This window comes from Coregonus clupeaformis, chromosome 1 (assembly GCF_020615455.1).
Source record: "Coregonus clupeaformis isolate EN_2021a chromosome 1, ASM2061545v1, whole genome shotgun sequence".
NCBI classification, from domain to species: domain Eukaryota; kingdom Metazoa; phylum Chordata; class Actinopteri; order Salmoniformes; family Salmonidae; genus Coregonus; species Coregonus clupeaformis.
The window spans coordinates 24674212-24699906 of record NC_059192.1 but is presented as its reverse complement, the minus strand read 5'-3'; the positions used below and the strand labels follow the sequence as shown (position 1 = coordinate 24699906).

General features: G+C 42.9%; 1 protein-coding gene across 2 annotated transcripts; it reads left to right on the top strand.

Annotated features, from left to right (window-relative positions):
• The first annotated feature begins 165 nt into the window (after positions 1–165).
• On the top strand, positions 166–25319 carry LOC121558852 (zinc finger protein 208-like). 2 transcript variants are annotated; one of them, XM_041872232.1, is made up of 9 exons: positions 166–278; positions 12542–12744; positions 17678–17782; positions 17880–17975; positions 18137–18247; positions 18738–18864; positions 20689–21391; positions 21487–21536; positions 22176–25319. In XM_041872232.1, the coding sequence occupies exons 1-9, from the start codon at positions 254–256 to the stop codon at positions 25163–25165; spliced, it is 4410 nt and encodes a 1469-aa protein (XP_041728166.1). In that variant the 5' UTR covers positions 166–253; the 3' UTR covers positions 25166–25319. The 2 variants fall into 2 exon arrangements, with proteins under 2 accessions (XP_041728166.1, XP_041728196.1); XM_041872262.1 differs by lacking the exon at positions 22176–25319 and having other exon boundaries at positions 21487–21905.
• Positions 25320–25695: the final 376 nt, after the last annotated feature.

Below are 25695 nucleotides of genomic sequence, written 5' to 3'. Positions count from 1 at the left end.
CTTAGAGGAACAGGACTAATGAAGATAATTTAATTTAAGTAGGCATGACTGGCCTCATACTCTTTACAGTAGATGGCGGTGTATGCACATTAAAAGTTGGATGCGACCCGCCAACCCAATCTCAAAGAAGAAGTAACAGTTTCTTCCTGTTTTATATTTGTAAACTCTGGAGTGGCGTTAGCAAATGAAGCTTCGTTTTTATTTCCAAAAAGCCAGTTAAGTAATACACTACAGCTAACACTGGGAGCTCGACATGCAAAAACATCTTAAGGAAGAAGGTAAATAAAAGCAGTTATCGCAGTCGCCTCCTCTGCAGAGATTTTACCAAAGACTAACGTTAGCTAGCTAGCTGATTTATTGGCTAGTACGTTAGCTAGTTGCCAGCCATGTGAGCAAAGTTATTGAATGATCCTCTCTGGAATTAGCTAGCTAGGCAAGGGATGCAATTAAACACTGATATTATTAACGTTATCGTACTTGTCATTCTTGCTAGCAGTTTGGCCATTCCAGAATCACAACAGGCTGACTTCTGCCCCATGTAAGCGCGCACATCGTTTTCGTGACGTCAGCTAACCCATAATCTTTGCTAGGCACAAAACACCAACAAAACAATCGAGCAAAATTGCAGATGCAAATAGCTATCACTTTATTTCCATGAATTATCTGTAGTACAATATTATTAAAACCTATTGTAATCAACGTAATCGCCAAAAGTAATGATTTATCATGAGGGCCATAAACAATAACTAGTAATGCTGCATACTCCAAGAAAGGTTCAAATCTCACCTTTCTGGTAAAAATTGTTATAAATTGCTGAGGTGTAGTCACTTGTGAGGACACAAGCTCAAGTACACAGTACAAATATGAAAATATAAAATATTTTATATGATGTATTTCCTATTCAACAAAACTGTATGAATATGGCTTGAAAATACTTATATATTTTCTAAATATAGTATAATCAATTTATAAAAAGACTAACTATAAGATTTCACCTTCCTTATAACTGTAAAATACATATTTGTATATTTAGTGTTAGAAAAAAATGTGCATATTTTCAAAAGGTCTCTAGATCAAAACATCTGCCCCCATCGCTGTGAACACCTCACAGAGCTCTAGCTTGGCTTCCTGAACTCGTTAGGAACTCGCCTTTCATCTCATATTAATCTTGTCTGTCTATGACAAACAGTGTTTTTTGTTTCAAATCAATGAATTATTTTAGATTACTGGCTATAAATCGTAGGGCTGACCCCAATTAGTCAACTCGCCGATTGTTTGGTCGTTAGGCTGTTGGTCGACCGAGATTGTTTTAGTCAAGCATTAACAAATATATATATATATATATATTTGCGCCCATCTCAGTGAACTAATCCATTGCGGAGGCCTAGACTAAAAGCCAAGTTATGCTTGATTCTAAAATGTGGTCGGAGGCTCCATATGGAGGGTGTGACACAATTGTGGAGCCTCCAGAGGCATGCAGAGGCCAAATCAAGCTCTGTGCTGCATCGCCATGCGTCTCCCAAATTTTGTAACAATACCGAGGGCTCTGTATAGCTCCGCATTGACATGATTGGTTGACAGTAGGTGGGGGCGGTACATCCTGTATAAACACAAACTCACTTCCTTGACAACAGCTCTCCACTGCTCTGTGAAGCGCAAGAAGTATGAAATGGCCAATGCAGACGTTGGATTGAACATGCGCCCAGATGCACAATGCACTTCTTTCTACAGAATGAGCTCTCTCCCGCCAATTTGTGCACATTTATTTGTTAATAACTTCATTGTGTGAATTGTTTGCGTTTGATTGTTAGTGTATATCAATTTCCCATTTCATATATCACCAGTAGTACATTTACCGTAATTCCTATAATTTCTAATCTACAATGTTTGTTACTTTGGTTACGGTCATTTATTTTAATGCATTCAATATTATTATTCCAGTCTTCCTGTTCTCATTGTCGGAGTGGACACATTGTTTGCAGAGTGCACAGCCTATGCTACACTTGTGAGAAACAAGTTTAGGTTTATTTAATTCCATTTACGAGTTCTGTCAATTTAGTAATTGTCTTTTGTTTGGAGCGCTCCTGTCAATGTTGAGTAAGGACGCGCACGCATTAAAGTAGGCCTATAGGCTACCTGGCCTGCGTGCAAATGTAGGCATATAAATGTGCCCATTTGGGGATCTGATAGTATTTCTGATTGGCTTAACGCACCACCACTAATGACCTGTGGAGCTTATCAAAGTAAAGTTTTCTTCACCTCAAACAGCAAGCATGTGAAGTCTGTATTTACATCCATTGAGAATTACAATAGTTCCTCAATATATTTGAAAAATCTTTCCAGCACAATGTTGCAAGTTCGCTAGTGCAAGCTTCTGGCCTGACCCAAGTTAATAGTTGATACAATGTTTCAAGTTCGTTGCAGACAGGACATGTGTAGCCAATGTGATTTACAGGATATTTTTATCAGGATATTTTCTACCTGCAGGCTGCAATGTTTTAATTTTTTGGCTTTATGTAGGCTATTTTTTACATATAGTTGTCAATGGCAATAGAAGTTACTTTTTAGGTTGATCATTTTCATTTAGATTTGGATATAATTTTGATTAACCACATGACAGTGATTTTGAGATATGAAGACATTATTCGAAATTAATTGAAACTGTTTCATGAAAATGTGCATATGAAAACCATAACTGGCACGCAGATCGGTAGAAATTGTAAGATAACTTGGCATTCCACATAAGAAAGGTTGCCGACTCCTCGTGTAGCCTATTACCGGCAACTTCAGGAGAGTAATGGCAGAATCTGCGAAAGCCAGCAGGAGCGGGAGGAGAATAGTCAGGTTACGTATTTCTTTTTTTTCTGGTTATCTAGGTCTCTAGCGCCCTCTGAAGGCATCAAACCATAAGCTTAAAGCATCAGACAAGCTCAATGCATATAGTTGATTTTATATGGAAAAATACACGTTTAAAAGTTTAGAGCAATCGATTGGTCGAAAGAACAGACGGCTTTCGGTCGACCCAAGATTTTTTTTTTGTCGGGGACAGTCCTAATTAATCAATCTCTGAATGTTCTACAGCAACAAAACCACTCTCTCCTGCTGCGTTACGATGTAAGGATTCCAGGCATATGCGTTGTTAGTGGCTGTGACGTAGGGTTCAGCCAGGAGTTGGACAGTCGAAAGAGCAAATTAAATGGTAGGAGGGACATCCGAGCTTCAAGTGGTGTCAGATTTCATATCCTGCTTCATACAGCCAGAAGAGACATACTCCTGTGTCCGTGAGACTCAGGGCTACCACTCAATGTGAGCCATGTCGGTCGGAACCGGTACCAGAACCACGTAGGTTCCCTAAACAGGGGACTTTACGTCGAAGAGTATTTAAGGGGAAATCTGTGATTTCTATATTTCTAGACTTTTAAATTAATAGTGCTGAGCGATTTAGTGCTTTTTGATGTCGGTCCGATTATTAAAAAATAATCACTGTGTTCGATTTTGGTTGAATGCTGTAACAACATCTTTCGAAAGTATTTGAAAGCCAAGTTAACAAACAGATCACCGACCATTTCGAATCCCACCGTAGCTTCTCCGCTATGCAATCCGGTTTCCGAGCTGGTCATGGGTGCACTTCAGCCACGCTCAAGGTCCTAAACGATATTATAACCGCGATCGATAATAGACAGTACTGTGCAGCCGTCTTCATCGACCTGGCCAAGGCTTTCGACTCTGTCAACCACCGCATTCTTATTGGCAGACTAAATAGCCTTGGTTTCTCAAATGACTGCCTCGTCTGGTTCACCAACTACTTCTCAGATAGAGTTCAGTGTGTCAAATCGGAGGGCCTGTTGTCTGGACCTATGGCAGTCTCTATGGGGGTGCCACAGGGTTCAATTCTTGGGCCGACTCTTTTCTCCGTGTATATCAATGATGTCGCTCTTGCTGCTGGTGACTCTCAGATCCACCTCTACGCAGACGACACCATTTTGTATACATCTGGCCCTTCATTGGACACTGTGTTAACAAACCTCCAAACGAGCTTCAATGCCATACAACACTCCTTCAGTAGCCTCCAACTGCTCTTAAACACTAGTAAAACTAAATGCATGCTCTTCAATCGAACGCTGCTGGCACCCGCCCACCCGACTAGAATCACCACTCTCGACGGGTCTGACCTAGAGTATGTGGACAACTACAAATACCTAGGTGTCTGGTTAGACTGTAAACTCTCCTTCCAGACTCACATTAAGAATCTCCAATCCAAAGTTAAATCTAGAATCGGTTTCCTATTTCGCAACAAAGCCTCCTTCACTCATGCTGCCGAACATGCCCTCGTAAAACTGACTATCCTACCGATCCTTGACTTCGGCGATGTCATTTACAAAATAGCCTCCAACACTCTACTCAGCAAATTGGATGTAGTCTATCACAGTGCCATCCGTTTTGTCTACAAAGCCCCATACACTACCCACCACTGTGACCTGTACGCTCTTGTTGGCTGGTCCTCACTACATGTTCGTCGTCAAACCCACTGGCTCCAGGCCATCTATAAATCACTGCTAGGCAAATCCCCGCCTTATCTTAGCTCATTGGTCACCATAGCAGCACCCACCCGTAGTCTGCGCTCCAGCAGGTATATCTCACTGGTCATTCCCAAAGCCAACACCTCTTTTGGCCGCCATTCCTTCCAGTTCTCTGCTGCCAATGACTGGAACGAATTGCAAAAATCTCTGAAGCTGGAGACTCTTATCTCCCTCACTAACTTTAAGCATCAGTTGTCAGAGCACCTTACCGATCACTGCACCTGTACACAGCCCATCTGAAATTAGCCCACCCAACTACCTCATCCCTATATTGTTATTTATTTTGCTCTTTTGCACCCCAGTATCTCTATTTGCACATAATCTCTTGCACATCTAGCGTTCCAGTGTTAATACTAATTGTAATTATTTTGCACTATAGCCTATTTATTGCCTTACCTCCATAACTTGCTACATTTGCACACACTGTATATATATTTTCTGTTGTATTTTTTGACTTTATGTTTTTTTACCCCATATGTAACTCTGTGTTGTTGTTTTTATCGCACTGCTTTGCTTTATCTTGGCCAGGTCGCAGTTGTAAATGAGAACTTGTTCTCAACTGGCTTACCTGGTTAAATAAAGGTGAAATAAAATAAAAATAAAAAACACAGAATAAAACAATTAATAAAGTATCATGATGGTAGTGACTGCTTATCACTTATTAACCATCATTTATTCACATTACTTTACTAAAATATTTAAGTTGTGTATATTATATTTGTTTTATTTGATGACTATAATTTCATTCCAAGTCATCATCTTATCTCTATAGAGCCGCTGCCTATGCTGTCTGACATAATCACTATTTTGTAGTTCTTCAAAGTAAATAAGGCACACTTTTATGACTGCTGAATACCAACTGTCAATCACTTTGATCATGTATTTTCAGGTAGAGATACCTCGCGAAGCAACAGCTGCTCTCTATATTCCCTCACGATCACACATTCTGGTCTTTTCCGTAGCAGGTGTAAAAGAAACACAGACAGGACAAGTAGATGCGCAATGGATAATGGTCATTGTAGTTAATTACCACATTGTATGTGCTAAACTATGTAGAATATTGTTGGCCTGTTGGAAACTACAACTCCCTACTACACCACACAGTTCAGGCTGTATCTGATTTATCGCGAGAGAAACTGTGCATTGAGCTAAAAAAAACCTGAACGAAATGGAATTCAAATAATTGAACCGACTTCTTGAAGAATATAATGTGTGCCTCATGAGCTTAGATCAACTGTCGTACCCCACCAGAACCCAAAATATAAGCTTGTTTTACTTGTTTGTTTGTAAACAATGTAATTGTAAACAAATACTGTAAAGCCGCAAAACATGGTTAAAACTTATTTTGTCATGGAAATCAAATCAAATGTATTGGTCACATACACATGGTTAGCAGATGTTATTGCGAGTGTAGCGAAATGCTTGTGTTTCTAGTTCTGACAGTGCAGCAATATCTAGCGAGTAATATCTAACAGTTCCACAACAAATATCTAGTACACACAAATCAAAGTAAAGGAATGGAATAAGAATATATAAATACAGTGAGGGAAAAAAGTATTTGATCCCCTGCTGATTTTGTACGTTTGCCCACTGACAAAGACATGATCAGTCTATCATTTTAATGGTAGGTTTATTTGAACAGTGAGAGACAGAATAACAACAACAAAATCCAGAAAAACACATGTCAAAAATGTTATAAATTGATTTGCATTTTAATGAGGGAAATAAGTATTTGACCCCTCTGCAAAACATGACTTAGTACTTGGTGGCAAAACCCTTGTTGGTAATCACAGAGGTCAGACGTTTCTTGTAGTTGGCCACCAGGTTTGGACACATCTCAGGAGGGATTTTGTCCCACTCCTCTTTGCAGATCTTCTCCAAGTAATTAAGGTTTCGAGGCTGACGTTTGGCAACTGGCTAGGCCACTCCAGGACCTTTATGTGCTTCTGCTTGAGCCACTCCTTTGTTGCCTTGGCCGTGTGTTTTGGGTCATTGTCATGCTGGAATACCCATCCATGACCCATTTTCAATGCCCTGGCTGAGGGAAGGAGGTTCTCACCCAGGATTTGACGGTACATGGCCCTGTCCATCGTCCCTTTGATGCGGTGAAGTTGTCCTGTCCCCTTAGCAGAAAAACACGCCCAAAGCATAATGTTTCCACCTCCATGTTTGACGGTGGGGATGGTGTTCTTGGGGTCATAGGCAGTATTCCTCCTCCTCCAAACACGGCGAGTTGAGTTGATGCCAAAGAGCTCGATTTTGGTCTCATCTGACCACAACACTTTCACCCAGTTTTCCTCTGAATCATTCAAATGTTCAAATCAAATCAAATCAAATTTTATTGGTCACATGCGCCGAATACAACAGGTGCAGACATTACATTGAAATGCTTACTTACAGCCCTTAACCAACAGTGCATTTATTTTAAACAAAAAAAGTAAAAATAAAACAACAACAACAAAAAAAAAGTATTGAGAAAAAAAAGAGCAGAAGTAAAAATAAAGTGACAGTAGGGAGGCTATATATACAGGGGGGTACCGGTGCAGAGTCAATGTGCGGGGGCACCGGCTAGTTGAGGTAGTTGAAGTAATATGTACATGTGGGTAGAGTTAAAGTGACTATGCATAAATAATTAACAGAGTAGCAGCAGCGTAAAAAGGATGGGGTGGGGGGGCAGTGCAAATAGTCCGGGTAGCCATGATTAGCTGTTCAGGAGTCTTATGGCTTGTGGGTAGAAGCTGTTGAGAAGTCTTTTGGACCTAGACTTGGCACTCCGGTACCGCTTGCCGTGCGGTAGCAGAGAGAACAGTCTATGACTAGGGTGGCTGGAGTCTTTGACAATTTTGAGGGCCTTCCTCTGACACCGCCTGTTATAGAGGTCCTGGATGGCAGGAAGCTTTGCCCCAGTGATGTACTGGGCCGTACGCACTACCCTCTGTAGTGCCTTGCGGTCGGAGGCCAAGCAGTTGCCATACCAGGCGGTGATGCAACCAGTCAGGATGCTCTCGATGGTGCAGCTGTATAATTTTTGAGGATCTGAGGACCCATGCCAAATCTTTTTAGTCTCCTGAGGGGGAATAGGCTTTGTCGTGCCCTCTTCACGACTGTCTTGGTGTGTTTGGACCATGATAGTTCGTTGGTGATGTGGACACCAAGGAACTTGAAGCTCTCAACCTGTTCCACTACAGCCCCGTCGATGAGAATGGGGGCGTGCTCAGTCCTCTTTTTTTTCCTGTAGTCCACAATCATCTCCTTTGTCTTGGTCACGTTGAGGGAGAGGTTGTTGTCCTGGCACCACACGGCCAGATCTCTGACCTCCTCCCCTATAGGCTGTCTCATCGTTGTCGGTGATCAGGCCTACCACTGTTGTGTCGTCGGCAAACTTAATGATGGTGTTGGAGTCGTGCCTGGCCATGCAGTCATGGGTGAACAGAGAGTACAGGAGGGGACTGAGCACGCACCCCTGAGGGGCCCCCGTGTTGAGGATCAGTGTGGCAGATGTGTTGTTACCTACCCTTACCACCTGGGGGCGGCCCGTCAGGAAGTCCAGGATCCAGTTGCAGAGGGAGGTGTTTAGTCCCAGGATCCTTAGCTTAGTGATGAGCTTAGAGGGCACTATGGTGTTGAATGCTGAGCTGTAGTCAATGAATAGCATTCTCACGTAGGTGTTCCTCTTGTCCAGGTGGGAAAGGGCAGTGTGGAGTGCAATAGAGATTGCATCATCTGTGGATCTGTTGGGGCGGTATGCAAATTGGAGTGGGTCTAGGGTTTCTGGGATAATGCTGTTGATGTGAGCCATGACCAGCCTTTCAAAGCACTTCATGGCTACAGACGTCAGTGCTACGGGTCGGTAGTCATTTAGGCAGGTTATCTTAGAGTCCTTGGGCACGGGGACTATGGTGGTCTGCTTGAAACATGTTGGTATTACAGACTCAGTCAGGGACATGTTGAAAATGTCAGTGAAGACACTTGCCAGTTGGTCAGCACATGCTCGGAGTACACGTCCTGGTAATCCGTCTGGCCCTGCGGCCTTGTGAATGTTGACCTGCTTAAAAGTCTTACTCACATCGGCTACGGAGAGCGTGATCACATAGTCATCCGGAACAGCTGGTGCTCTCATGCATGCTTCAGTGTTGCTTGCCTCGAAGCGAGCATAGAAGTGGTTTAGCTCGTCTGGTAGGCTTGTGTCACTGGGCAGCTCGCGGCTGTGCTTCCCTTTGTAGTCTGTAAGGAATCAATGTTCATTGGCAAACTTCAGACGGGCCTGTATATGTGCTTTCTTGAGCAGGGGGACCTTGCGGGCGCTGCAGGATTTCAGTCCTTCACGGCGTAGTGTGTTACCAATTGTTTTCTTGGTGACTATGGTCCCAGCTGCCTTGAGAGCATTGACAAGATCCTCCCGTGTAGTTCTGGGCTGATTCCTCACCGTTCTCATGATCATTGCAACTCCACGAGGTGAGATCTTGCATGGAGCCCCAGGCCGAGGGAGATTGACAGTTATTTTGGTGTTTCTTCCATTTGCGAATAATCACACCAACTGTTGTCACCTTCTCACCAAGCTGCTTGGCGATGGTCTTGTAGCCCATTCCAACCTTGTGTAGGTCTACAATCTTGTCCCTGACATCCTTGGAGAGTTTTTTGGTCTTGACCATGGTGGAGAGTTTGGAATCTGATTGATTGATTGCTTCTGTGGACAGGTGTCTTTTATACAGGTAACAAACTGAGATTAGGAGCACTCCCTTTAAGAATGTGCTCCTAATCTCAGCTCGTTACCTGTATAAAAGACACCTGGGAGCCAGAAATCTTTCTGATTGAGAGGGGGTCAAATACTTATTTCCCTCATTAAAATGCAAATCAATTTATAACATTTTTGACATGCGTTTTTCTGGATTTTGTTGTTGTTATTCTGTCTCTCACTGTTCAAATAAACCTACCATTAAAATTATAGACTGGTCATTTATTTGTCAGTGGGCAAACATACAAAATCAGCAGGGGATCAAATACTTTTTTCCCTCGCTGTATATGGATGAGCAATGTCATTGTCAGAGCGGCATAGGCTAAGATGCAATAGATAGTATAGAATACAGTATATGCATATGAGATGGGTAATGCAAGATATGTAAACATTATTAAAGTGACTTGTGTTCAATTTATTAAAGTGGCCAGTGATTTTCAAGTCTGTATGTAGGCAGCAGCCTCTTTGTGCTAGTGATGGCTGTTTAACAGTCTGATGGCCTTGAGATAGAAGCTGTTTTTCAGTCTCTGGGTCCCAGCTTTGATGCACCTGTACTGACCTTGCCTTTTGGATGATACCGGGGTGAACAGGCAGTGGCTCGGGTGGTATTTGCCTTGATTATATTTTTGGCCTTCCTGTGACATCGGGTGCTATAGGTGTCCTGGAGGGCAGGTAGTTTGCCCCCAGTGATGCGTTGTGCAGACCGCACCACACTCTGGAGAGCCCTGCGGTTGTGGGCGGTGCAGTTGCCGTACCAGGCGGTGATACAGCCTGACAGGATGCTCTCAATTGTGCATGTGTAAAAGTTCGTGAGGGTTTTAGGTGACAGGCAAAATTTCTTCCGCCTCCTGAGGTTGGAGAGACGCTGTTGCGCCTTCGTCTGTGTGGGTGGACAATTTCAGTTTGTCAGTGATATGTACGCAGAGGAACTTAACTTTCCACCTTCTTCCACTGCTGTCCCGTCGATGTAGATAGGGAGGTACTCCCTCTGCTGTTTCCTGAAGTCCACGATCATCTCCTTTGTTTTGTTGACGTTGAGTGAGAGGTTATTTTCCTGACACCACACTCCGAGAGCCCTCACCTCCTCCCTGTAGGCTGTCTCATCGTTGTTGGTAATCAAGCCTACAACTGTTGTGTCGTCTGCAAACTTGATGATTGAGTTGGAGGCGTGCATTGCTACGCAGTCTTGGGTGAACGGGGAGTACAGGAGGGGGCTGAGCACAAACCCTTGTGGGGCCCAGTGTTGAGGATCAGCGAAGTGGAGATGTTGTTTCCTACCTTAATGTATTCATAGCTTTGTCCATGAATTTGAGTGGTTACATTTCTCCAGCCCCATCCCTCAGCAGTTTACCCAAACAACGGTGGGGTGACTGCTTTATTGATTGAACTGCAGATTGCCTCTTTAGAAAAATACAATATATTATTTGAAGCCAGCAAGCTTTACATCATGTTTTCAAAGCCTTGTTTGACAACAAAAAATCTAACAAAGATTGCTTATTATTATGAAATTGTCTTTATATTAGTGTCGTGACTTACTTTAATGTATGACTGTTATTTATCGAATCACCTAACTATGTTTAATTGTCACTCAATTAAATTAATCATGTAACAATTAACTCATTAGGAATTTGGGGCACCACAGAATAAGTTATTTAACGAGATACCATCTCCCGAATTAAACTCTTAGAATATATGTTATATATCGATAACAGTCACTTATCAAATAATTACCTCTTATCAGTCTCATTCTGAACGTCGCATAATCCTTGAACCTGCAAGAACCCTAACCTTATTGATGAATCAGCAATACACAAATTGGCTTAATTATTTATTTACTAACTAACTAAATAATAACACAATACAAACACACATAGGTTATTGATTACTAACGTAATACAATGAAAACAGGTCCCTAGTGGACTGGACTAACAATCGCATGACTGCTTGGGTAGAAGGAGGGTCAGAGTGGAAGGGAGAGACATAGTTTGAATCTATCGTGGTTCTTTGGAGACTATGCTCAAAGTAATCATAATACTTATGCACCCTAATAACGCTCATTCGGATTAGAAATGAAACATGTATTTACGTGTAGCTGTTGATGTTGAGTTGATGATGTAGGACTCTGGTTTGCCCACCAGAGATCCCAATGTCCTTGGTAGAGTTTCTGGTCGTAGTGCTGGTTAGAATGGATACTTCAGATGTACCAGTGGTTGTCTGAGAGGGATTGTCCTTCCCACCTCGTGTCTTTAGTGAATGTTCTCTAGACGACTATACATGCCAGCTGCAGACTGAAATGATAAGGTCTAGTGCATTGTCTTCTTCACCTCGTGTAGAGGTTGAGAGTTTCAGAGTTTCTCCATTTCAAACGTGTGGACTAACGTCTCACGTTTTCTGGTCTTTCTTGGCTTGTAGAAATTCAACCATTTGCAACGTTTGGCTCACGCTTCACGTCTGCTGGTCTTCCTTTGGTAATGGAGTTGTAGTTTTAAACCATTTTGTAACGTTAAGCTCACGCTTCATGCTTCTTGGTCTGTAGAGTTTCAACCATTTGCAACGTTTAGCACACGCTTCACGTCTGCTGGTCTTCCTTTGGTTGATTTGTTTTTCAAGGCTTTTTATGCACTCGGGGTAAAAGGGGCGTTCCATCATGTTTACACAATCTCTGATGTCACTCGGGGCGTGACTAGTCACTGTGCATAGTTTATATGAAAAACTATTATCTCATTAGAACACTAAAATCCCATACCTATCTTCACCAAAGTACTCTCATACTTAATCATACATTTTATACAACATTTAGATGTAAACTTGATAGATAGAATATGTACACTTTGTTACTTGATACCATCCTTAATGACATCACAAAATAATAAACAATATGACATGATTATTCTTTAGATCCCCACTGACCATTTCCCACATTCTTTTAAGTAGTAATATTGTTTCATTGTCCACTTTTGGATGTTGGAGTCTTGGCGGGAAGACTTCCTCTGTCTCACAGGGAAATTCTTTCTTCCCATACTAGAGACCAAAAGGAGTCCTTTTCTGCAAACTATTTATGACCGGCTGTTAAGTCATAAAACTTGCCACCAGGAAAGGGGGTGTTCAAACCTTTGCCTAGCAGGAATGTTTGATCCTCAACCCATGAGGGCAAGTCATGACATAAGTAAGTATTTTCCAAGGTATTTGTCATCAAGCTAACTATATGAATTTGTGCTTTCTGTAGATGGACCTCTTCCACTGTCGTCTTTGCGTCTTTTTGTTCCTCCACTGCGTCTAGTGTCTGCAGCTCTGTGGCAAGTTGTTCAGCGGAGAGACATAATGGACTATGGCTTGGTGGAGGAGTTTGTCACCACTGTGTTGGAGGTAGTTCCTGATCTGATGAGTTACAGAGAGCGAGTCCAACTCATCATGGGGCTGCGAGCACAGGTGAGAGATGGGACGGATGGAAAAAGAGTGGAGGGATGGGACACGGGGTTTTATTTTATTTGTATGTATTTTATTTCACCTTTATTTAACCAGGTAAGCCAGTTGAGAACAAGTTCTCATTTACAACTGCGACCTGGCCAAGATAAAGCAAAGCAGTGCGGAAAAAACAACAACAACAGAGTTACGTATGGAATAAACAAAACGTACAGTCAATAACACAATAGAAAATCTATATACAGTGTGTGCAAATGTAGTAAGTTATGGAGGTAAGGCAATAAATAGGCCATAGTGCAAAATAATTACAATTTAGTATTAACACTGGAGTGATAGATGTGCAGATGATGATGTGCAAATATAGATACTGGGGTGCAAATGAGCAAAATAAATAACAATGTAAATAACAATATGGGGATGAGGTAGTTGGGTGGGCCAATTACAGATGGGCTGTGTACAGGTGCAGTGATCGGTAAGCTGCTCTGACAACTGATGCTTAAAGATAGTGAGGGAGATAAGTGTCTCCAGCTTCAAAGATTTTTGCAGTTCGTTCCAGTCATTTGCAGCAGAGAACTGGAAGGAATGGCGACCAAAGGAGGTGTTGGCTTTGGGGATGACCAGTGAGATATACCTGCTGGAGCGCATACTACGGGTGGGTGTTGCTATGGTGACCAATGAGCTAAGATAAGGCAGGGATTTGCCTAGAAGGGATTTATAGATGACCTGAAGTAGTTGGTGAACCAGGCAAGGCAGTCATTTGAGATACCAAGGCTATTTAGTCTGCCAATGAGAATGCGGTGATTGACAGAGTCAAAAGCCTTGGCCAGGTCAATGAAGACGACTGCACAGTACTGTCTTTTATCGATCGCGGTTATTATATAGTTTAGGACCTTGAGCGTGGCTGAGGTACACCCATGACCAGCTCGGAAACCAGATTGCATTGCGGAGAAGTTACGGTGGGATTCTAAATGGTCGGTGATCTGTTTGTTAACTTGGCTTTCAAATACTTTCGAAGGGCAGGATGGATATAGGTCTGTAACATTTTGGATCTAGAGTGTCACCCACTTTGAAGAGGGGGATGACCGCGGCAGCTTTCCAATCTCTGGGGATCTCAGACGATACGAAAGAGAGGTTCAACAGGCTGGTGATAGGGGTTGCGACAATTTCGGCGGCTAATTTTAGAAAGAAAGGGTCCAGATTGTCTAGCCCAGCTGATTTGTAGGGGTCCAGATTTTGCAGCTCTTTCAGAACATCAGCTATCTGAATTTGTGTGAAGGAGAAGCTGGGGGGGCATGGGCAAGTTGCAGCGGAGGGTGCAGAGCTGGTGGCCGTGGGTAGGGGTAGCCAGGTGGAAAGCATGGCCAGCCGTAGCAAAATGCTTGTTGAAATTTTCGATTATCGTAGATTTATCGGTAGTGGCAGTGTTTCCTAGCCTCAGTGCAGTGGGCAGCTGGGAGGAGGTGCTCTTATTCTCCATGGACTTTACAGTGTCCCAAAACCTTTTGGAGTTAGTGCTACAGGATGCAAATTTCTGTTTGAAAAAGTTAGCCTTTGCTTTCCTAACTGATTGTGTATATTGGTTCCTGAATTCCCTGAAAATGTGCATATCGCGGGGGCTATTCGATGCTAATGCCGTACGCCACAGGATGTTTTTGTGCTGGTCAAGGGCAGTCAAGTCTGGGGTGAACCAGGGGCTATATCTGTTCTTAGTTCTGAATTTTTTGAATGGGGCATGCTTATTTAAGATGGAGAGGAAAGCACTTTTAAAGAGCAACCAGGCATCCTCTACTGACGGAATGAGGTCAATATCCATCCAGGATACCCGGGCCAGGTCAATTAGAAAGGCCTGCTCGCTGAAGTGTTTTAGGGAGCGTTTGACAGTGATGAGGGGTGGTCGTTTGACCGCGGACCCATTACGGACGCAGGCAATGAGGCAGTGATTGCTGAGATCCTGGTTGAAGACAGCGGAGGTGTATTTAGAGGGTCAATTAGTCAGGATGATATCTATGAGGGTGCCCATGTTAACGGATTTAGGGTTGTACCTGGTAGGTTCCTTGATAATTTGTGTGAGATTGAGGGCATCTAGTTTAGATTGTAGGATGGCCGGGGTGTTAAGCATATCCCAGTTTAGGTCACCAAGCAGTACGAACTCTGAGGATAGATGGTCCTCTGTAGCTCAATTGGTAGAGCATGGCGCTTGTAACGCCAGGGTAGTGGGTTCCATCCCTGGGACCACCCATACGTAAAACATGTATGCGCACATGACTGTAAGTCGCTTTGGATAAAAGCGTCTGCTAAATGGCATATTATTATTATTATTATTATTATTATTATTATAGATGGGGGCAATCAATTCACATATGGTGTTCAGGGCACAGCTGGGGGCTGAGGGGGGTCTGTAGCAAGCGGCAACAGTGAGAGACTTATTTCTGGAAAGGTGGATTTTTAGAAGTAGAAGCTCAAACTGTTTGGGCACAGACCTGGATAGTATGATAGAGCTCTGCAGGCTATCTCTACAGTAGATTACAACTCCGCCCCCTTTGGCAGTTCTATCTAGACAGAAAATGTTGTAGTTGGGAATGGACATTTCAGAATCTTTGGTGGCCTTCCTAAGCCAGGATTCAGACACTGCTAGAACATCAGGGTTGGCTGAGTGTGCTAACGCAGTTAATAACTCAAACTTAGGGAGGAGGCTTCTGATGTTAACATACAAGAAACCAAGGCTTTTGCGATTACAGAACAACAAATGATAGCGCCTGGGGAGCAGGAGTGATACTGGGGGATACAGGGCCTGGGCTAACCTCTACATCACCAGAGGAACAGAGGAGGAGTAGAATAAGGATACGGCTAAAGGCTTTAAGAACTGGTCTTCTAGTGCGTTGGGTACAGAGAAAAAAGGGGCAGATTTCTGGGCGTTGTAGAATAGATTCAGGGCATTATGTACAGACAAGGATATGGAAGGATATGAGTAAAGTGGAGGTAAACCTAAGCGTTGGGTAACGATGAAAGAGATAGCATCACTGGAGGCACCGATTGAGCCGGTCTCCGCGTGTGTGGGGGGTGGGACAAAGGATCTATCTGAGACAGGTTGAGCAGGACTGGGGGCTCTATATTGAAAAAGTACAGTTAGAACTAACTGAAACAGCAATAGGCAAGGCATATTGACATGGGAGATAGGCATAAAGCAGTCACAGGTGTTATTCGAGAGAGCTAAGACAACAGCTGGTAATGGCGACTAAAGTTTGAGCTGAGGCTAAACAGATAAACAGGATGGGGTACCATATAAAGGAACAGTCCAGCAGGCATCAGCTGTGTAGCTGAGTGATCATAAGGTCCAGTGAACAGCAATAAGTAAGTCCGGGAGCAGTTCAGTGGCTGCTACGCTACAGGCGAGCTGGAGGCACGGCTGTTGATTGCGTGTGCTAGCGGGCCGGGGCTAGCAGATGGATCTTCGTGGTCGTCGCAATGGGAAGCCTGTTGTAACCACATCAGACGATTACGTTGGCAGACCAGTCGTGATGGATCGGTGGGGCTCCATGTCAACACTAGGAGGTCCCGTCCGGTTGACAGAGAGGTAGATAGCCGGGAGATGGGCCTGGCTCGAGGCTAGCTCAAGGCTAACTGGGGTTAGCTTCAGGACAGTGGTGATTAGCCAACAACGACAACAACCATTCGGTTGCAGCTAGCTAGTTGCGATGATCCGGTGTTAAGGTCCAGTGATTCAGTGATTCCTGCAGAAAATCCGATATGCTCTGGCTCGATAGCGCGATGTGCAGATTGTCCGTGGCCGTGGCCTGCACTACCTACCAGCCAGCTCTAGCCTGGCCGATAATTGTCCAGGCTAGAGCTGGCTGGTAGGTAGTGCAGGCCACGGCCACGGACAACGGTGAAGACCGCTAACGGTGGCTAATAGCAAGTAGCTAGTTAGCTGGCTAGTTTCAGCCAGAAGTTCTGGATAAAAATGTATGAAGAAATAATAGAATCCGTTCCACATTGGGTGAGGAAGGTTGCAGGAAAGTATATTTAGTTAAAGGATGGAAAGTGAGATTGAGAAATATATACGAAAAATACAAAAAACTAAAAACAGGCTATTTACATGAGGACACTACAGAAAACACGACCGCACTGCTATGCCATCTTGTATGTAGTCATAGACTACATACAGTGCCTTCAGAAAGTATTCGTACCCCTTAACTTACTCCACATTTTGTTGTTACAGCCTGACAATCTCACCCATTTACAAACTAGGGTTGGACGGTATCCAGTTTTTCATGTCGTCATACCGTCCTTCTTTCACCCTTAGTACACAAGGGGGCGCCAAAACGCAACAAATACCATTGGGTGTCTATTACCAGAACGCTAACAGTCTTACCTTAGCACAAGTAATAGCGAATTTCTATGGAGGCTGCTAGCTAAATATGCTAACGAGCTCAAAAGAAAATAAACAAATTGCAATAACAGGCAATCCAGCTCATAAAGTTATACATATATACACTACCGGTCAAAAGGTTTAGAACACCTACTCATTCAAGGGGTTTTCTTTATTTTTACTATTTTCTACATTGTAGAATAATAGTGAAGACATCAAAACTATGAAATAACACATATGGAATCATGTAGTAACCAAAAGTGTTAAACAAATCAAAATATATTTTATATTTGAGATTCTTCAAATAGCCACCTTTTGCCTTGATGACAGCTTTGCACACTCTTGGCATTCTCTCAACCAGCTTCACCTGGAATGCTTTTCCAACAGTCTTGAAGGAGTTCCCACATATGCTGAGCACTTGTTGGCTGCTTTTCCTTCACTCATAAACGATGAGGTTTATGGGAAATGTAGCAATTTACACATTGCTTTTGTACTACGAAAATGTCACCCATAGTCTCTTACCTGCAGGTTGGTGTAAATAATAATAAATTGAATTTTTTACTCCATCAGCTGGTCCTGGAGTTGTGTCGTACAGATCACCTAGCCGACCCCGAGACCATCCAGCCACACCTGAACAGGATGAGATCCTGTGTCATCACTCATAGGGAAAAGGAGGTGAGTGCTGCTACTCAGTGAAATATCAAGACTGATAACTCTGCTGTTGTTTAACATTGTCTAGTTAAATTGACTGACTGTTCAATGCTTGCTGTAGATTCCTGATCCAGAGGTGGAGGCATCAGAATCCAACTTCCTGAAGCTGATTCAAAGTCTGCTGGAAGACCCAGTTGAGAGGGAACACTTCTTCCAGGTCAGTGTTGTCACTGACTGTGTAGCTGATAAATTATACATGACATGACATTTTTCTTTAGAAGGTTACCAAAATGTGAACGGTATGAATACTTTCACTTGCATTGTAGATCATTGTTTTAATTCAAAAGCATGGACATAATGTTCTTGTTTGTTTTCTAGAATGTTTATTCAGAGGAATTCGGCCTCAAGTATGACTCCGCACTGCAGAGTCTGGTGTGGGAGTTCCTTTCTAGGCTGGAGAAGCTGCTTCCAACACCAACCCTTCAACAGGTACCATGCTAACATGTTATTACCATCATCAGTCTACTTTCATACAACAATCACTGTACAAAGGGATCCTTTACAAATCGGTTGGTAAGGGTTGGACCAAAGGTGACAGTGTTACACTTTGGGTAGGCAGGCTTTATGCTTATTTAGATAACATACTCCAGGTGGCAGTACGCACCCTTTCAGTTTGTTTACAGACTGTCAATACACTAATAGAAGTAGAATAAGAAATTGGCTACTTTAAAATGGAGGTAGCCCTCAATGCCGCCATCCATGCCGTCACTGAAGCAATTATGGCAAAGATGTGCCCACTATCCAACTCTATGGGTTAAACCAAATGTTGAAATTATATAAATGCAAATTAATGTCTATTAATATGGTAGAATGCAACATGCATAGAGAGATGTTTCTATTAACCGACAGGTTTTATATAAAATATTAATGCAGATGATATTATAGAAACGGGGGCAATTGCCATTCCTCTTTCCATTAGACTGCATCTTGGTTTCTACCTGACCCTTCTGTCCTGGAGGACTGTGTGCAGTTTGTGTGTCACCCCGAGCCTTTGAAGACCCTTCTCCAGTACCACAACAACACATATGGATATGTGGACACCAATGGTAAGAGCTACGTTACGCTGAGCTTTAATGTACAGTGGGGAAAAAAAGTATTTAGTCAGCCACCAATTGTGCAAGTTCTCCCACTTAAAAAGATGAGAGAGGCCTGTAATTTTCATCATAGGTACACGTCAACTATGACAGACAAAATGAGAAAAAAAAATCCAGAAAATCACATTGTAGGATTTTTAATGAATTTATTTGCAAATTATGGTGGAAAATAAGTATTTGGTCAATAACAAAAGTTTCTCAATACTTTGTTATATATCCTTTTTTTGGCAATGACACAGGTCAAACTTTTTCTGTAAGTCTTCACAAGGTTTTCACACACTGTTGCTGGTATTTTGGCCCATTCCTCCATGCAGATCTCCTCTAGAGCAGTGATGTTTTGGGGCTGTCGCTGGGCAACACAGACTTTCAACTCCCTCCAAAGATTTTCTATGGGGTTGAGATCTGGAGACTGGCTAGACCACTCCAGGACCTTGAAATGCTTCTTACGAAGCCACTCCTTCGTTGCCCGGGCGGTGTGTTTGGGATCATTGTCATGCTGAAAGACCCAGCCACGTTTCATATTCAATGCCCTTGCTGATGGAAGGAGGTTTTCACTCAAAATCTCACGATACATGGCCCCATTCATTCTTTCCTTTACACAGATCAGTCGTCCTGGTCCCTTTGCAGAAAAACAGCCCCAAAGCATGATGTTTCCACCCCCATGCTTCACAGTAGGCATGGTGTTCTTTGGATGCAACTCAGCATTCTTTATCCTCCAAACACGACGAGTTGAGTTTTTACCAAAAAGTTCTATTTTGGTTTCATCTGACCATATGACATTCTCCCAATCCTCTTCAGGATCATCCAAATGCACTCTAGCAAACTTCAGATGGGCCTGGACATGTACTGGCTTAAGCAGGGGGGACACGTCTTGCACTGCAGGATTTGAGTCCCTTGCGGCGTAGTGTGTTACTGATGGTAGGCTTTGTTACTTTGGTCCCAGCTCTCTGCAGGTCATTCACTAGGTCCCCCCGTGTGGTTCTGGGATTTTTGCTCACCGTTCTTGTGATCATTTTGACCCCACGGGGTGAGATCTTGCGTGGAGCCCCAGATCGAGGGAGATTATCAGTGGTCTTGTATGTCTTCCATTTCCTAATAATTGCTCCCACAGTTGATTTCTTCAAACCAAGCTGCTTACCTATTGCAGATTCAGTCTTCCCAGCCTGGTGCAGGTCTACAATTTTGTTTCTGGTGTCCTTTGACAGCTCTTCGGTCTTGGCCATAGTGGAGTTTGGAGTGTGACTGTTTGAGGTTGTGGACAGGTGTCTTTTATACTGATAACAAGTTCAAACAGGTGCCATTAATACAGGTAACGAGTGTTGGACAGAGGAGCCTCTTAAAGAAGAAGTTACAGGTCTGTGAGAGCCAGAAATCTTGCTTGTTTGTAGGTGACCAAATACTTATTTTCCACCATAATTTGCAAATAAATTCATTAACAATCCTACAATGTGATTTTCTGGATTTTTTTTCCTCAATTTGTCTGTCATAGTTGACGTGTACCTATGATGAAAATTACAGGCCTCTCTCATCTTTTTAAGTGGGAGAACTTGCACAATTGGTGGCTGACTAAATACTTTTTTTCCCCACTGTATAACATAGAATTTAAACAAACTTGAACTCACTGTTCACTACTATATCATATAACTGCTGGTTGTTTATTATCAATGCCATAAACAGACATTGGTTTGTGTCCCTAAAACTACAAAAGAAGAACCAGGGTTTGTTTGACTTGCATGTTTTGATATTGACTTGTATTTCCTTGTCTTCCTGTCTCAGCTCTATCTTCGGTCGACTACATCCTCTCATCGCTGTCACTCTCTCCTCTAAAGACAGTTGTGATCTTTCCAGACCAAACTGACCCAGAGATCAAATCAGAACCCATGGAGGAAACTTTGCCATATGAACATATGAACATTCAAAGCCCCGCCTCATCTGACAACGATTCAGAAATGCTTCCTTTGTTGGAGTCAGATTACGTGAAGAGAGGAGAAGGGATGCATTCAGACGGAAATTTGAATGTTGAGATTTTGTCTTTACAAATTCAAGGTTCATCTCTTCATTCAGAAGAGGTGTGTATACACAAGGAAACTACTGAGGGAAACCTTAAACACAAGACACCTGACAAAGAGTCAGCAAAAGAGTGGGAAATAGATGGAGCTTTTCACCAACCTCAAACTGACAGTGGGCTACCTCAAACTGACAGTGGGCTAAAAATACAAAAACCTCACAGCATCCAACAGAAAGTGCAGGACCGTTCTAGTTTGTCAACTTCTGGTCTTCTCCGTCAGCCCACAGTGCTGCTGCACCGACTTGACATTACTGATATGCCGTTACCTGTGTCATCTCCAACATTGAGTCCAACATTGAGACGAAAGAGACTTCAAATTGAAAAAGTGGGATCCAAAGGACAGAGAGCAGGACGGGTCATATCACCAAAAAGTAAGAGGAATGCCAATGGACAGCCACCACCAGAGACTGAGTAAGAATTCGTGAATTTATTATACTGGAAACAATTCTTGCAACTGGTAATGTTCCATTACAATCCTAACGCTCCTTCAATTTTGTATTTTTCAGACAAGACAGTGTAACCTCAAACGATGACGCTCCCAAGAAAAGGAAAGCTGGTAGGAAAATCATCATCCTAACTATGATTCAGGGTGTCAATTTTATACAGAATCTGCTTCTTAAAGTGATATTTGGCTCAACGTTTATAATATGTTAAAGGTAAGCTCAGTATTTTACAACGTGATGTCAGATGGTTTCTCACCCTGAAAGTATACTATAGGCCAGGAGAACTGTAATCAATGGTTCAGTTTTCTACAAACGTCAGCTAATTTCAGTCACCGCTTGCTAACAATGAATGGGAGTGTTAGGGGTCTGTGGTGCCTGTTGAAAGGAATGGCCAAATCATGTATAACAGGCACCACATACCCCTCCCATTGATTTATTAGCTAGCTGTGGCTAAAGTTAGCTGAAGTTTGTAGTGGCTGTTTAAAGAAAACCGAACCATGGATTACAGTTTATCCTGGCCCATAGACTACTTTCAGGGTGAGAAACCATCTAACGTTAAGTTTTAAAGTACTTCCCCTTCAATCTCTTACCTTGGAGTGCATGTTCAAAAAGTCACACATTTGGCATGGCTGCTAAAGGTAAAGCAATTTGAATATCTAAGCCAGACAGTGTATCTATAACTGTTTAACCCTTACTTGTTCTCCTAGATTTTGCCATATTTTGAGATCACCATTTTTCATTTTCAACTCAAGGTAGAGCCCTAGAGGAAGAGAAACTACACCACCACATAAAGGACTTTCACTCAGAGGAGTGCAGTGGACAGAACAGAGAACCTTTTGACAGTGTACCTCAGTATTCTTTGGCCCCTGACCTATCCCATGTAACGGGGCAGTCTAAAAGAAGCAAGCGGGTCAAAACGTGCTCTTTATGTGGGAAGACTTTCATTGGAGCAAAGGATTTGACGGCACACATGAGATCTCACACTGAGCAGAGTCCTTACCAGTGTACCCAGTGTTTGCAAAGCTTTGAACATCAGGAGGATTTACAGAAACATCAACAGATTGGGTGTGAGGTGGCAGCTCAACCAGAAGAGGACAACATGTCTACGGCATCTTTTGAAGAGGATAACATGTCTACAACATCTTTTGAGGAAGGGATAGAGATATCCAAGCCCCATGGCACTTCACCCCTGAGCCCAACAACTTCTAATGTTTGTCCCACTCCAAGAGAGTTTTCCAAATCCAGAACTTGCCATGTGTGTCACGAAACTTTCCATAGTGCATATTTAATGAGAAAGCACCTGAATTCCAAACATGATCAGCTCCCTTACCAGTGCTGTGACTGTGGAGAAAATTTCAAGAGGAAGTTTCATTTGAAGGAACATAAGAAATTGTGCTTGGCGGCGAGCTCAACAACTTCCAACATTCGTCCCACTCCAGATCAGTCTTCCAAAGCCAGAACATGCAGTTTGTGTAACAAGACTTTCGACAGTCCATATTTAATGAGAAAGCACCTCAAAACCCAACATGATCAACTCCCTTACCAGTGCCCTGGCTGTAGAGGAAATTTCAAAAGGAAGTTTCATTTGAAGGAGCATAAAAAAAAGTGCTTGGTGGCGAAGAGTCTCCTCTCTTGCTCTCTGTGTGACAAACATTTCATTGAAGCAAGCGATTTGACAAAACACGTGAGATCTCACACGTATCAGTGCACCAAGTGTTTGCAAAGCTTTGAACGTCAGGAGGACTTACAGAAACATCTGCAGAATGTGCTTGAGGAGTCAGCTCAACTAGAAGAGGACAACACGTCGATGCCATCTTTTGAGGATGGGACAAAGATATCCCAGCCCAACGACACTTCCAATGTCCTTTCCACTCGAAAGGAGTCTTCCAGAGCCAGAACATGCCGTTTGTGTCACAAGACTTTCGACACTATACATTTAATGAAAAAGCACCTGAATTCCAAACATGCTCAGCTCCCTTACCAGTGCCTCCAATGTGGAGAAAACTTCAGGAAGAAGTTTAATTTGAAAGAACATCAGAAAGAGTGCCATAAGCCCACTCCAACACAGTCGTCCAAAGCCAGAACATGCCGTGTGTGTCACAAGACTTTCGTTAGTGTACATTTAATGAGAAAGCACCTCCAATCCAAACATGATCTGCTCCCTTACCAGTGCATCGGCTGTGGAGAAAATTTCTACAAAAATTCTCACTTGCTGGAACATGAAAAGGTGTGCTCGGCGGCAAAGAGGCTCCTCACTTGTTGCGAGTGTGGTAAGACTTTTAAGCTCTCTAAGCTTAAGGGGTGTAACCAGGTGAACCAACAGCAGGCTCCTAGGGAGGCTCACCAAGATACCAGCACAATTCTAATAGTAGAAAATGGGATGGAGATTCCCCAGTCCTTCAGCACTACACCCCAGAACCCAACAACCTCCAATGCTCTCACAATTCAAGGAAAATCCTCCAAAATAGCCAACCATTATGAAACATGTCTTTTGTGTAATGAAATGTTTGAAAATGGAGAGAATCTGAGAAAGCATATGAAATTTCAACATGATGTTCGTCCGTACCTGTGCCTTGATTGCGGGGAGACATTCCAAAGCAAATCTGAACTACAGAAACATTCTGGCATTCATTTGGGCTCCAGAAAGTGTCCTTTGTGCGTAAAAAATACTTCTCAATCAACGCCGCAGCATGTTCAGAGACAACAGCAAGACTCGAGGGTGTCAAGTGAGGGAGTCAACCCAAACCAGCACCAAAGGGATGTTGATCCAGCAGATGGCAGTAGCTATCTGGCATCAAGGGAACATGAGACAGAGATTCCCCAGCCTTCAACCTATCTATGTGATACATGTGGTAAAGACTTCCCATCTCTGTGCCGATTGAAAAGACATTTGCAAGTACATACAGGAGAGCAGCCTTTTCCTTGCACGGATTGTGGCAAATGTTTTACTTGCAAGGGTAGTCTGAAAATCCATCAACGCCTTCATACAGGAGAGCGGCCATTTGCGTGCACTTTATGCCAACAACGCTTTATCACAAATAAACACCTAAAAAGACATATGTTTACTCACACAAGGGAGAAGCCTTTTCGGTGTTCAGCTTGTGGGAAAACGTTCAAAACGAAACAAGGTTGGAGCAGACATCAGCAATTTAGGCGTTGTTACCTAGGAAAACATACTAGAGCAAGTTGGCTAGAAAATCAGAAGGACTTACAAAAACATCAGCAGATTGGGTATGAGGAGGCAGCTCAACCAGAAGAGGATAACATGTCTACAACATCTTTTGAGAATGAGACATCCCAGCCCCATCGCACTTTAGCCCAGAGCCCAGACACATCTAATGTTCGTCCTACTCCAATACAATCCTCCAAAGCCAGAACGTGCCACGTGTGTCATGAAACCTTCCATAGTGCATATTTAATGAGAAAGCACCTGAATTCCAAACATGACCAGCTCCCTTACCAGTGCCTTGACTGTGGAGAAAATTTCAAGAGGAAGTTTAATTTGAGGGAACATAAGGCAAAGTCCCATTCTACATCAACCTCCAAAGCCAGAAAATGCTGTTTGTGTAACAAGACTTTCAACAGTCCGTATTTAATGAGAAAGCACCTCAAATCCCAACATGATCAACTCCCTTACCAGTGCCGCGACTGTGGACATTTTTTAAAGCTGAAGTTTAATTTGAAGGAACATAAGAAAAAGTGCCCCACTCTGAAAAGACATTTGCAAGTACACACAGGATAACAGAATCCTTGCACAGATTGTGGCAAACGCTTCACTTTGAAGGGCAGTTTGAAAACCCATCAACTACTTCATACAGAAGAGCGGCCATTTGTGGTCCTCTGTAGCTCAGCTGGTAGAGCACGGCGCTTGTAACGCCAAGGTAGTGGGTTCGATCCCCGGGACCACCCATACACAAAAAAAAATGTATGCACGCATGACTGTAAGTCGCTTTGGATAAAAGCGTCTGCTAAATGGCATATTATTATTATTATATTATTATTTGCATGCACTTTATGCCAAGAATGCTTTATCACGAATAAACAGCTACAAAGACATATGCTTACTCACTCAAAGGAGAAGCCTTTTCAGTGTTAAGCTTGTGGGAAGACTTTCAAAGCGAAACAAGGTTGGAGCAGAGCTCAGCAATTTAGGCGTGGTCACCTGAAAAAATATACTAGTGCAAGTTTGCTTGTGGATTCTGGGTAATTGTAATTCCTGACCGTCACCATTTTACTTGTGATTTTAGTTCTTATTTTATTCTCTCTGAATAG